At 40.5% G+C, this 13975-nt stretch overlaps 2 protein-coding genes across 4 annotated transcripts in view; both read right to left on the bottom strand.

Moving 5' to 3' along the window:
* The window catches only part of chd5 (chromodomain helicase DNA binding protein 5), a 57738-nt gene extending 50095 nt beyond the window's left edge, over positions 1-7643 (bottom strand). For 2 of the 3 annotated variants that reach the window (XM_087801894.1, XM_087801893.1), the window contains exon 1: positions 7264-7643. In XM_087801894.1, coding sequence (XP_087658020.1) covers positions 7264-7330 — 67 coding nt within the window. In that variant the 5' untranslated portion in view covers positions 7331-7643. The remainder of the gene's footprint in view (positions 1-7263) is intronic. The other variant, XM_087801895.1, reaches the window with a different exon arrangement.
* Positions 7644-8748: 1105 nt separating this feature from the next.
* Positions 8749-13948, bottom strand: rpl22 (ribosomal protein L22). Its single transcript, XM_087801324.1, has 4 exons — positions 13908-13948; positions 13440-13562; positions 9494-9618; positions 8749-8928 (listed from the first exon to the last, which is right to left on the bottom strand). The coding sequence occupies exons 1-4, from the start codon at positions 13917-13919 to the stop codon at positions 8787-8789; spliced, it is 402 nt and encodes a 133-aa protein (XP_087657450.1). The 5' UTR covers positions 13920-13948; the 3' UTR covers positions 8749-8786.
* Positions 13949-13975: the final 27 nt, after the last annotated feature.

Below are 13975 nucleotides of genomic sequence, written 5' to 3'. Positions count from 1 at the left end.
GTAGAAAATATTGATTTATGAATTTTGCGTGAACTATCACTTTAAGATACTATATCATTAATTTATCCCAGAGTGGGAAAATTCAAGGGGCAGCAGGTAAACAGTAAAAACAGCACTATTATAATATCATAACATAATAATAACAATGTAAAAAATAATTTGTCAGTTACATAAGTATAACGTTGATAAATCAGAAGCTAATGGCACAGTTTAAGTATCACTGATCCAAAATCACACTTTAAAAAATGGTTGTTGGTTTCTTTAAGCCACTTTTTTCCTCACATTAAAATATCCTTGTGTGAAAATCGTTACTGCTCTCTCGAGACGAGCACTATGACTCTAAACATGCTCGCCAACTGCTCGCCAAAAACCACGTTTTAAAAAATCTTAAATACGGTTGATTTTTCCATCTCTGATGTTATGTCAGCTGCTACAAGTCCGAGCAAAGGGTTGATTCAAAGCCAGAAAATGTCAGCCGACTCTCCTGAAAAACATCCAAATTAATCATTCATCACTGTCAAAAAACCGTGCCAGACCACAAATCCCTCCATGTATAAACCTCCCGCTGGTCCACTGGGGCCTTGTTTTGACCCGAAATCTGACAGAAGCTAATGGGCCCTGAAGTCTTTCTAAACTCCAGCCCTGGTCGTGCACCGGGCGGCGCAGGTGTTAAAGAGTCGAGGCTCAGTCGTGCGGCTCAGTTAGACAAACAAGTGGAACAACACGGTTGTAACCGTCCTGCAGGAGCTACCGCCGGACGGCCCATTAGTGAGAACCAGGTCCTCCCTGGAGGCGAGTCCTGTTTACTGGAAGTGAAATTCATCTTTTTTTTCTTTCCCATTGGATTCTTCCTGCTGCCGCGATCTCGGGGAGGAACGACGACGCTCTTCCCATCGTGACTCACCGCGTTCTCCAACATCCGACTTTCAGGAGCGACGGTGTTTAATAAAAATGCTAATGATGCGCAAGAGATTGCAGCAAAAAAGCTGGAGATGCGACATTTCAAAGCCGCGCTCGTGCGCACGCTCGCACACGTGCACGCGCAGCCGGAATGAAATGGTGTCAACTTTCACCGCGTTCCAAAAATACACGTTATTTTCCGACTGGGGAAAACATGAGTCTGCACACGAACGCCTGTGATAATCTTTCAATTTTAAGCGGGCGAAGAACAAAACAATTAAAAGCGAAGACGCGGAGAAACGATGGAGTCCCGGGTGAGACAAAGAGAATGAGGACACTTTGTGCAGGCGCTGTGCGGACAGACTTTTGGAGGTCCTACGCTCCCCTGGGAGTTCGCTTTGACATTGTTGTGCATTAATTGCGAGAATCCTGATGATGAGAAGAACTTGACCCAGATTCCTGACATTCACTGTTTCTTTGAAGAGTTTGATGCGAACGAACAACTACAGATCTGCAGCACTGACTCACTGGTTCGAGTTTGCCATTTTTTTCCCCGATATGTCTCACGCTGATGTCCTTCATCGTAGACGATGGCGCTCAAACGCATGGTCATGTTAGCGTCGTGTTGTCCGTGGCTACCTCAGTGGTGCAGTCGCTGCTTCGCTCAGGAGCCTTTGAAGGGACTGCGACGGTCCAGGTTTGCATGTTGTCTAACATGAACCAACTCGCAGTTCGGAGTCGCTTCCGTCGCTCCAACACAACGTCACTTGTCTTATACTTTGCGTCGTGGAGAAAGATGAACAATCCAGAGTGTGTAACGGGTCGTTTATTCGCCTCTCTAAGTCAAACAAAATACAAGCTTTCAATTACGATCGATTGTGCGCACTTTCTCTCGGTGACTGTACAGGTCAATAGCCCCGGGCAGAAAAGGTCCCGAGCTGTAGAAACATCGCTATATTTAAGGCAAATTTCCCATCCAGGAGGTCATCTCTTTCCGGCCAAATGGTCCTTTCAAGTTCCCTGTGTCACGATCCCCCGCAGAGAGACATCCTAGTTTGTTTTCTTGTAATCTAATCATTCAACTGTTCTCGGGTGGGGGTTATCTTCTCTTCCGTCTTTTAGCCCCCCTTTTCCGGGTGTGTCTTGCCTGGTTCTTTGATCTACAATTTAAGGTGTGATTGGCAGATAGACAGATGTTTCAAATTACCGGTGTCGTATGTCTAATTCTGATCCAAGCTTGCCTCGAAGCAGTTTGAATCAGTCTGAGTGGAATGTTGATTGTGAATGTGTAGTCAAACGTTCCCGCTCTTAGATCAAGCGAGTAATTTATACTTTATATTTTGATTATCTTTTAGCTTAAATTTAAGTATGGCGTATACGTATATAATCATTGTAATCTAACACTAACTATTGTCCCTTTTCCACTGGCTCGCTTAGCCCTACTTGGCTCTACCGCTTGTGTTTTGCTTCCACAAGCACGGTACGTTCAAGCAGATACTATTTTTTGTACCTGATTCCAAGTGAGCCACCCTGATACTCAAAAGGTGATGCCAACTAGCCAATGATTGGTCAAAGAGAGCCGTCCATAAAGAGTCAAAAGCAAAGTTGACCAACTGGACGCCATTTGTTGTCTTTAAACTCGGGCCACTGCGTTGTTGGAGGCAATGGCGGAAAACTGTATCTTCTCTCTGTGTCGTAACCCTGTGGTCAGCTTGATTGTTGTTCCATCTGTGTGTGCCATGTTGCCATGTTATGACTGACCCGCCCACCACCAGTAGGACGCAGGGCCGGTGGAAAAGCAACACAACAGAGCAGGGTCGAGTCGAGTTGAGTAGGGCTGGAACTGCGGAAAAGCGTCACATGTTGAACCAAGTCTCTGGCTCCCGTGATCTAGTGCAACATAAAGAGGGGTACATTTGGAACCAGTCCACTAAACTGTCCCAGAGGCCCTACCCTTGCCAACTGGGTCCCTTTTGATTCAGGTGAGCAGATTTTCTGGGTAATGATAGATGCCGCCACAGCTGCTGCTCTACCATATGGGAAGTCTTACAATCCTTTAATCACCCAATCATTGGGCCCCACGGGTTTGACCTTTTAAAGGCTAAAATGCAGAGTCATCCTCAAAATAGTAAAGCTGAATGAAGAGCGAAGAAAAGTATTCCCTCGACCGCCGTAGATTGTTAACGAAAGAGGCGGGAGTTGGTGATCAATCCAAGAAGGACTTTGGCAAAAACATCTAGTTTGACTTGTTATTCTGGCAGTATTTCTTCGGACCACGATGTTAGTGACATATACGCCTCCAGGCTGAGCAACATCAAGTCGATCACTGATCCTGGACCAGGGGGGGTTGCAGGAGAACAAACAAGTGAACAGGAATCACTGAGAAAACCCAGATCACACACCACGACCAGTGCAGTGATCTACGATTGATCCACGAGAGATGCTGGAGGCTTCAAAAGAGACAGAACGTGGAAGCGTCGATTGACGTTGATACGACCTGACAATGAATTAATAAAGGAAGAACCTGGATCAGCCTGTTCTACGCTTGGATGTGCTGATGATAACGTTGACTCTTCTGACCTCCCCGGCACTTCCTGGTGACCCTGAGACGTCGACCGTTGCAGTGACTCAGGTAACAACCATATATACTGTTGCAAAAACACGGTCCACTTTCATCCGGCTGTGATTGACAGGCGTGAAGACATAACAACCTCGCCTGCTTATTTATCGACTCACCCGAACACCACGGTGACTACGAAAGTATTTTCTTGCATCACGCCGTCATATCTGGTTTCCTTCACACGGGCGAGCGCCACATCAAGAGAGCAGCATCTACTGAGACCTTCGCATCACACCAACGAATCACTGCCGGCTCAGAGCGAGCTGGAGGGAGGTACTGGATCAGCACTTGACCGTCGCACTGGGAAATGTATCACCCGGTGTTTGACAAGAAGCCACAGACCTGTCCGCGGACCTGTGAGTGACCTCGTCGGTCCGAGTGAGCTCACGTTCTTCCACCAGGACGAGTTGGAGAAATGTGGGAAAAACATTGACTCATTTTACATTCGCTACCACTAGGTCACCAAAGAAGATAGTCCAGGTCATCTTTACCATCTCTTTATCTCGTGAATGTGAATAAAATATAAATTATTCCTAATTTACCAAAGGAATTTCTCCAAGGGATCGATAAAGTTCTATCCATCCATCCATCCATCCATCCATCCATCCATCCATCTATAGGACCTATGATTCAAGTCCCAGTACAGTTGTCCCTTGTTTATAACCAGGGGTTATGTTCTGAAAACCACCAGTAGTTAACGAAATCCACAAAGTAGTGACCATTTAATTTTTCAATATTTAAAAACATGTCGATATTCCTCCTTATATTCTTTATAAACATGTCTTGTTTTTTTATGCTCTACGTTTTGTATTTTCGTGTCTAAACAAGAAGGATGTGTCTCGCCTACAGTTCATACAAAACTCTGCAGCAAGAATTCTGAGCTGTTCTAGTAGAAGAACTCACATTCACCCGATCATTAAAACTCTGCATCTTAAGACCTTTTTATTTGTGCTTTTTCCAAATTTTCTTTTGGCTGCTTTGTTTGTCTCTATGTTATCTTGGCCCTTTTAAATAATGTATTTTAACTGTGTATTCTTAAAGCATTAAGACGGTGACCCTGGTCTGAGAAAAGGCGCTTTACAAATACTTATTTACTACCTACATGATTTCATTTCAATAATTTAATGAGATTATTAATAACGACATGTATGTGGAGAATGGACATGACTTCGATAAGCATTTATTACAACTTGCTAACTCAACAATGCATACGAGGTGACATCCCTCTCATTAACGGTGAACTGAACAACTCCCGTAATGCTTTGCCGCCCAGCCAACCAATCACAGCTGTCGATCACTTGACATAGAGATGTCGTTGAATTGAAACATGGTATTGTCGCCACCAATCAGCCGTCAGTAAATAGAGAAGTCTGTACTATGGATCGGCATCATCGTAGTTTTGTTGCAGGAATTAGTGCTAAACATACTGAATTCTGTGATTGTGTTGAAGTTTATCTGCTGTTCACATAAAAACCGAGAATGTTACAGAGCGAACAATGACTGCAGCGTTCTACGGTATAATAAAAAATACAGTACTGTGTGTGAGCGTCATGTAAACGGCGATATGAGGAAGAACCAAAGATTCTCTTGAAGCTTCATTTTTCATGTTATCACATTATAAATACAGGCTTCTTGGTCTCAAAGGTACAACAGGAAGTGAAGCTGGTTGGTTTCCAAACATCAAGATCGAGACAAAGACTCGCTGCCAGGAACCGAGAAGACAGACTGGACCGAATGTGTCGAGTACTTTTGTACAGTCGTTGACCAGAGTCAGCGCTATCATGTGTCGGGACAGCCGGTCCGTCACCGGAGAAACTGATTCTTGCTTTTCTTTCTGGCTTGAAAATAGACAACAAATATCAAACTGTTTTCACTCCTCTGCAGAGTCTGTGCCGTTTGTTTTTTTAAATATACAAATAGTGAGCAGCGACGGCAAAGGAAGAGAAGAGCAGAAGGGGAGCGAGCGAGGATGATGAAGAGCGCTTAGCAACCGACCGAGTGGAGAGTTCTGACTCTTTTTTTTCTCTTTTTTCTTTTTTTTAGAGCTCTCGTGAATCTCTCTGCTGGTTATAAGGACCTGACACCGACTCATCAACTTTGATCAGCCAAGAGTGGAAGTCAAAACACTAAAGAAACGATTCACGCTTTTCATTAAAACACTTTCACTTCGCTTTTATTGCACGTGTTCATCTCTTTGCTCTCGTTCGCTCCTGATCTTTTCTTATTCTATTCTACTGACGGTCAAGTCGCCAGCGCGGGGGGTCAAAGGTGAAAGTTCAAAAAAATAAAAAGTATAGATATTTCTTAAACCAGTTCAAGACAAAGATTTGAACGTGCTAATTGAAATTTTGCGATTTATTTTGTGACATTTAAAAGGTTTTCCTTCCACAATGTTGTGTATATTTAATTATCTGGTTTAATAATATAGTTGATAATGTATAAAATCCTTTCAAGGGGTGCAGACTTTGATACGTGTCTTGTCCGTTTTATTTTTCTTAGACAGATTGATGAACAAGGTTCTGGTACAACAATATACCGATAATACAAATATTCTGCATTTGAAAGTGGTCGGTGCTAAGATGGAGTCTATAGTTACATTAGTTTACACAGAAGTTCAATAAAAAAGCTGAATTTTCATACGTTTGAACAACAAAAACATTATTTTTTATTGTTGTTTAAATGCTTTTTTTTAAGGTCAACTAATGTGAAACTTCATCTCTCTGGACATGTAGTGAATGTTCTTTCTCTCCAAGATACAGTAAGTTCCTCATCATGACCATGATTTACACTTTTTACTTTATAAAGTTGCCCTGAAATCTGGGCGAACGAGAGGTTACGAGAGTCCATTATGACATAATAATGGCTTCACTCCGCCTCCAGCTATAATCACGCCCCGCTTTGTTTATACAATGAGTCCCTTGGAGGTGGAGACTTCCGGGGTCCATGACGCGCGGTGACAAACCTTCAATTTTGACCAATCACAGCAGAGTGGGTGTGGTTATAGTAAACAAGATTACATCTCCAGAAAAACAAAGCGTTTTCAGTGGGCGGAGCTTAAGATCATTTTCTAATGTCAATATTAGATACAATAGAGTCACACATCACAACAACACACACTCAAATCAACACATTAGTTGAACTTAAAGTTTAAAAGCTTATTAATGTTTTTTTCTGATTATAAAATCGAAATACATTGTGTACAATTTAAAAGAATTAAAAGAGGATTCCCTACTTTTTAAAGAACTTATCATCTTTTATAAATTATTAACGACAATTAATTCCATTTAGTTTTAAACCTAAAATAATGCGGATTGACTTTTTTTAAATCTCGTTGTCAAAAAAAAAAGGAAGAAAAACTCTTTGAAAAAAAAAGCCTCGAGTTTCTCCCAAAAATAAAACCATCTCGTGGAGAAAAAAAAACAAAGATTCTCTCAAAGATTAAAAGTTGCTTCACCTTCTCATCCAAGATGGCTCGGAGAGTAACTTGAACAGTCATGCAGGCGCAGAGCAGAGCAGCCTTTTCTCACCATCATCACCACCATCATCATCATCATCATCATCATCTTTGGCGTCCGTGTGAGGCGGACTCACAACACAAACACACAATCCCACCTTGAGTCGTGCCTTAAAAACCCTGAGAATAAGCATGACCCCCCCCTGTGGTCTCAGCCCTTTTCCCCGCATTCAAGGCGTAGCGGCAACAATACTGTGAAGGACACCCCGCCCCCCCTCTTCGGGCTCACCTGGCATGTCGTCCTCAAAATCCATGTCGTCCTGTCCCTCGTCCTCATTGCTCAGAGACCCCGGCATCTCCAGCTCATCCCCTCCTTTTCACACCGAGAAAGTAAAAAAAAAAAAAAAAAAAAAGCTCCACTCGCCGCAGCCTTCGATCCTTTTCTCTCCAGACGAGGAAAATAAAAAAATTAATAAAAAAAAGTCACATGTGTCTCAGAGGTTGAGGATTAAACCCATATTTACCTTCTGTGATCTCTGTGCGGCTCGTGCGGCCGGGAAAATAAAAGACAAAAAAAAAAAAAAAAAAAATGGAACACACATGCCCAGATTGTGACGTCTGGTCTGTTGCCATGACGATACATCCCATAATATCAGCCACAACTAGTTAGTCGCGGTGGACTAGTTAGCAGGTGGACTAGTTGAGGCGGGAGGAGGAGGAGGAGGAGGAGGAGGAGGAGGAGGAGGAGGTCCAGGGACTTCAAGTCCAGAGGGTTTTGGGACTAAATAGATACAAATAAAATAAACTTCGTTTTGTTTGTTTTTGTGTTTTGTTTTTTTTACTGCGGGAAACGTTTGTGTTTCTGCGGCGGTTTGGACGCCGGAGCTCGTGGCTGTCGGTGGAGAGTTTGTTTCCAAAGTCAACAGAAAGTGAGGCAGCAGCAGGTCTGATGGTTGTCAAGGTTACGAGAGTAACTGATGTCCTCACGAGAGCACGTCACCAGCGCCGCTGTCACGCGCCGCCATGGACGAGAGCAGGAGTAGTGGCGGGAAATTATTTAAAAAAAAACATGCGTGATTTAAACAACGTATTAAATAAGCATTTATTTTAAAATATATATATATATATATATATATAGAATAAGGATCGCTTTGGTAGTTTGACCTGATGCTATCACGTTAGCATGGCAGTTTAAGGCTTTTCAAATCATTTCAACATTAAAAAAAAACGAAATTCTTTTTTCTTGCGGTCGAATTTTAAACTTGTAGCAGAAAACGAACGAGAATAAATAGTTTGTAATTTAACCTTTAAAAAAAAAAAACGTGGCAATTACAGGCTACTTCCGCGTTCACCTTATTACTGGGTCACGTGTTCGGAGTAGCGCACCACGATTGGCCAGAGAAAAATCGGTGCAAAAGTTCAACGAGTTACGTTTTTATCGAATTGAATTAATGTTATAATTTAAGTAAGATTAGTTTAAAGTAATATTTTAATAAAAGTTTAATTTTGACACAAATTAAATAAATAAGGTTGTTCAAACTGTCCTGACTGCATGAGGGAAAGTAAGTAAGTAATATTTATTTATATAGCGCTTTTCGAAAGCACAGTCATCCTGTTAAAATATAAAAAATGACACTGAATAATTATGAAAAAAGTATAATAACACTGAATAATTAAAGATAAAGTTCCATCCATCCGTCTATAATGGTCGGCCCAACATACACCTTCTGATCAAAGGGGAAATGAAACTCAAAAGCCCAAATTATGGAACGTTACTGTGGAAGATATTTTATTAAAACGAGACACAGAAGTTTAATCCTCTTCTTCTTCCTCTTCATCCTGGTTGATCTGGAAGTAGCGCAGCTCGTAGCTCTCCTTGGAGTTCGCCACGACCCGCAGCCAGTCCCTGAGGTTGTTCTTCTTCAGGTACTTCTTGGTCAGATACTTCAGGTACCTGCCGCACAACAGTTCGTACCGTCATCGTCACGAAACACTCGATTGTTTTGACTTCAATCCGACATCAGACATTCGAGGAAACATTAGGAGACGGACAACAGCGCCACCTGGTGGTAAGGATCATGTCGATCTTCTTTCATAGGGACATGATTATTCATATTATACAGTAAAGAGCCATCAATAAATTCTGGTTTTATGAAATTCAACTAATAGCATTTCAAATAAAATATTGAATGGGCAAAATGGTAAACGGCGGCAATTAAGCTAATCAAAATACACCATCTTACAAATGATTGAAAAACAAAGCACTTAAATTTAAAACTTAAAATTAAATGCTGAATTTGATTAAAGGAATAATCAGATAAGCCTAAAATGTATGCATTATATTATAAAATATGTACAGTTAGATACTGTAACTTGCCTTCACCACCATTGAAGGGACAACAATGAACAGAAAAACATAATGTCTTATAAACCACAACATAGTCAAGAAGGATAAATATAAACAAAGATATTTGACATCGTTCGTGGGATGTTCTCCGGACCGAGCAGGAAGGAAGTACCTCTTGGAGAAGGGAACCTCAGAGTTCACTGAGATCTTGCTCTTGCTCCTCTCGATGGATACGCGGCCGTCGCCGAGGTTTCCAGCTTTGCCGTTGACCTTGATGCGCTGCTGCAGGTACTGCTCCTGTGAAGGTCGACGGCGAGATTTAAACTGATGGTCAAACTCCACACAGACTTAAAAGGTCACAGGTCGTATCAAATAGATAAGGAAGGATTATCAGCCTTTTTACACGAAAGGACTCGCATTTTATTACAACAAATGTCTCTTTCAACTGAGAGGTTTTGACCACATACAGTATATTGTCGGTTTCCCAAAAAACATCTACTTTAAAGGTTGTCACAAGAACCACCACAATGGGAAAAAAGCAACGATACACACTCGTTTTTGGTACCGGATACACAAGTTCTTGGCAGTTTATGTGTGCACGACGTGAGCGCCGAAGAACTTCTGCCGTCTTCAAACAATGGTTTCTGCAGTTACGAGTGAAACCAAGACGCCTTAATCATTGATAAAACTATCTCGAGTCACATTTGGAAACACTTAGGATTTGAGGATGAATGTGGAGTAATAGTTACTCGTCCAAAACCAACCTGCAAATGCTGACTATCAATTTTCTGACTCGTTTAAAGAGTGCAAGATCAGTGAATCTCAGTTCAACTTATTAAACCGACGAATACTCATTGGGTTATTCAAGTGAGACACTTGACTACAGTAAAACAACTTGACCCCAATTTAATTTCACACCATGAGATGCTTCTGAGGGTTAGTGACCAGAAGAAAGAAAGTCACAGACGACGACCTCGGAAATACTTGAAAGACAAAGAACATAAGATTCTTCTGTTTTTATACTTGAAAGCTGCTCATCAACAGCATTTGAATACAGTACTTGGTTCCTTTATCATTTATTCACACATTTACAAGACAGGTTTGTTATGATACTTGAAGGCCGTCCAACACACTGCACGCATTATAGTTGGTTTTGGCGTTTTTCTGCACATTTGTAAAAAATAAACCTGTTACCATCGTAACACGGACGCTTATAATAATTGTTGTGAATTCCTGTAATTGTCGTCAGGAACGTTTGTTGCGTTACACGTTTTCCGGTCGGACCGATGTTGCGAGTCAAAAGTTTTAGTCGAGCCATGATAAAAATGGTTCTTCCCGTGCGACGAGTGTCCGGCCGAAAATGCATTTGTTAAAAAGCGAGTCTTCCTTGTAGTGTTGTAAACGTGTTGGGAGTTGATGTGCATCAGTACTGCGTGTATACGCGTTTGTGCGGCTGCAGCTTGTGTGTGTTTGTAGATGCGCCTCAATAGTGATTTGCTAAAGTTGATAACGTCTTCATGTTTGTACTAAACTCATTATCTTTAATAAGATCCGATTGTTTATAAATCATTTACAATCTCATGCAGTGTGACTGTTAACAGATACAATATTTGTTCTGTATATTTTGTAATATTTGTGAATCGTTATTTACAGACACCATTCTCTGGAGTATTCATTTAAATAAGTCTATTCCATCTGATCTGGTGAACTCATTGGCTCTATAGTCAGAGCAGCGGTCGTGAGCAGACCTGGCATCTAATCATCTGTAGAAGAAACATTCAGAACAAGAATCATTTGTCAAAATTGTCCCTCGTTGTGTTTGCATTATATTCGTTTTGCGTATCAATTGCTTTTTGTTTACGTTCAGTTCATTCCCTTTCCTGCTGGACCCCGTCGCATAGTACTCTATAAACACACAACTACATCACTTATGTGTAAACGTGCATTTCTGTTATATTGTGACGAGTCATAAACAAAAGGTTAACCGTGAGAGTATTGGACATGTTCGCCAACAAACAGTTTGTGCCTTTCGTCACGCAACGTGTTCATGACATTTAGAAGAACCGTTAGCAACAGCCTACATTTGTGTCATCTCGTACACGGGTATGCAAGTAAGTAAGTCATTTTTATTTATATAGCGCTTTTCCAGACCAGGGTCACAAAGCGCTTAAACAATCAAAACAATACTCAATAAAGTATATACTTTAAAGATCAAGATAGAACTGATAACACAACAGGAGTTCCAGAAAAATCAAGGAAAAGCCTGAACAAATAGAAACGTCTTAAGATGTTTCTTAAAGTGTACTATTAAGAGATATTCGTTTGATTTGATCATTATTTGAAGAGCCTCTGTACTTTATATTGTTGCAATAACTTTGTTTTAATGTGTACAAAAAAGAAAAAGCAGGTTTGTCAGTAAAGCTACTGATTGAAGAGTTAATATATACTATGTGTTCACTTGTACTAGTTATTTCTATTTTCTGCTGGACAGTCGCAAGAGCTGTGTGTTGCAAGAGCATCATCTAATTTCTGAAGCAGACCTACAGAGGGTTAAATACAGTTTTATTTATCCATCTTATGTTTGTGACATCTCGTACACGGTAAAGATTCTGCAAACCTCACTCCGAGTGGACTCGATCCTTTGATGAAGGCGGCGTTACAACATCACTATTTTAACCCGTTCTGTAAAACTATTCCATTTTGGTTTTGTGACAAATTAATAAAATTGGGTGCTAAAAGGTATGGAACTCTTAACACTTTTTAAACCATAGTTACAAATGCTTTACAAAAAAAGCAAACGAATACAGTTAAAAATGACAATCCATTAAAACATGCGTTCCATTCGAGGAAAATATTATTAAATAAAATGATAAACTCTGAAATAAAAGGAGTAAAAGCCCATTGATGTAACCAAGGGTTTTAAGAGATTTAAAAGAAGACAGACTTATTCTTATCTCCTCTTGTATTGGCATCGGCCACTGAAAATTTGCCACTGTGACAACCGCAAATGTAAATAAAATAACTATAATAAATCACTTTGAACATCTTTACACATAGATTAGACTTAATAATTCCTCTGGATATAAATAAATAACATTCATATCCCATAGATTTGTATAAAAATAGCATTTTCACTACACAGCAAATTGTGGAAGAAAAAAAATAGTTTAAGTGACAATGTAGTAACAAACAGTATGTGAAACTATAAACACAGGTGCTGTGTCTCATATTGCGTACTTCTTAGTGCACTGGAGGTAAATATGCATCAGGATAGTGTACGTACTAACTAGTAACTAATTCTCCACAGATAGTATGTCTCAAATCAAACACTGCCGCTACGAACTAACAGGAAATGACGCGACAACTTCTTCTACTACTATTTAACGATGATTTCAACCAGATGTCGAAACACTATCGCCACCTGCTGGCAGCACGTTTGGATCAAGAAATATGAGAAACTAAATATCGGTGAGATATTTACGCCTGCATCAGCGCAGAAGACGCGTCATCCTCCTACTTCTGCTGAAAATGTACTTGTAAATATATGAGCATGCATATATAAATATATATATATATATATATACACATACATACACACACAGTATATATGACGTAACTTCCGTTTACAACGTCAATGTCACTAAGATGGAGTTGTTTAGTGTATAAAGTGTCCATCAGTTTTGTGGGTGTTTTAGTGACAAATTAAGTGTGTATGAAGCACTACATTTCGAATTCTAAGAATTGAGACGCACTTATGCACTAAAAATTAAGTTTAACAATAAAGTTTTAGTACGCAAGTATGCAATTAGACACAGCTTCGGACCTTATTTTAATGAGAATATTGATATGTTGGTAAAACTAAATTTAAAAACAAACGTTTCCTAAAAAGTTCCTCAATCAGGATATAAATACGTTTTTTTCCCTCTAAGGTAGATTCCATAATAATTGAATAGTTGTTATTCCATTAGTTGATAATAAACAGAACTGGTGAGTAAACAAGTGTCTGTTCATAGTCAACGTTGAAGCGTCTACTTCACTGCACGCAAGAGATACTTCTTCACCCTCACGTACCAACTCGTGTGTTACAAACAAATACACCTTTGAGTGAATTAACTCACAAAGTTCGCAGCGTCCATGATTCCATCTTCAACAGGGTGAGTGCAGTCCAGGGTGAACTTCAGGATCAGCTTCTTCTTCTTGCCACCTCCACCTCCACCCTGCTTTCTAGCCGGCTGCTTCTTCTGCAACACGAACAAAAACAACACCATCACACAACTTTACTCCTTAAATGTACGTGTTACGTTGGGAAACGTCTTAAAAAACGTCCCGTGTATTTATTTCTGTTTGTTTGTTTTTAACGGACATGTCTCTGCACAACACATGCTAACTAGCTTAGCAACCACAGCTAGCTGCTAGCTAGCCCAACGTGGTTTTGTTTAAAACGGATATTTAAAGTCAATTTCTCGCATTTAAACACACACGCATTGCATCTATGGAATCGTTAAAGTCGTTTTCACGCGGCGGGAGTAGCGGTGGTCGAAACTAAGGGTTTATTTTGGCCGAGATTCGTGGTTTTATCTACTCACAATCGGAGCCATGTCGGACACACTCAGCGAAAAGGAAGGAGCAGGAGCCGCGCAGGCAGTAATAAACA

The sequence above is a fragment of the Callionymus lyra genome, chromosome 10, assembly GCF_982586985.1.
Source record: "Callionymus lyra chromosome 10, fCalLyr1.hap1.1, whole genome shotgun sequence".
NCBI classification, from domain to species: Eukaryota; Metazoa; Chordata; class Actinopteri; order Syngnathiformes; family Callionymidae; genus Callionymus; species Callionymus lyra.
This window is presented reverse-complemented; position numbering and strand designations above follow the sequence as displayed.

Excerpts from the sequence above, each read along its gene's own strand:
- rpl22 (XM_087801324.1), bottom strand. Across the intron at positions 9,619-13,439 it reads TCATGGACGCTGCGAACTTT|GAGCAGTACCTGCAGCAGCG; the intron begins GTGAGTTAATTC and ends CGACCTTCACAG. Across the intron at positions 8,929-9,493 it reads GAGGTTCCCTTCTCCAAGAG|GTACCTGAAGTATCTGACCA; the intron begins GTACTTCCTTCC and ends GTTGTGCGGCAG.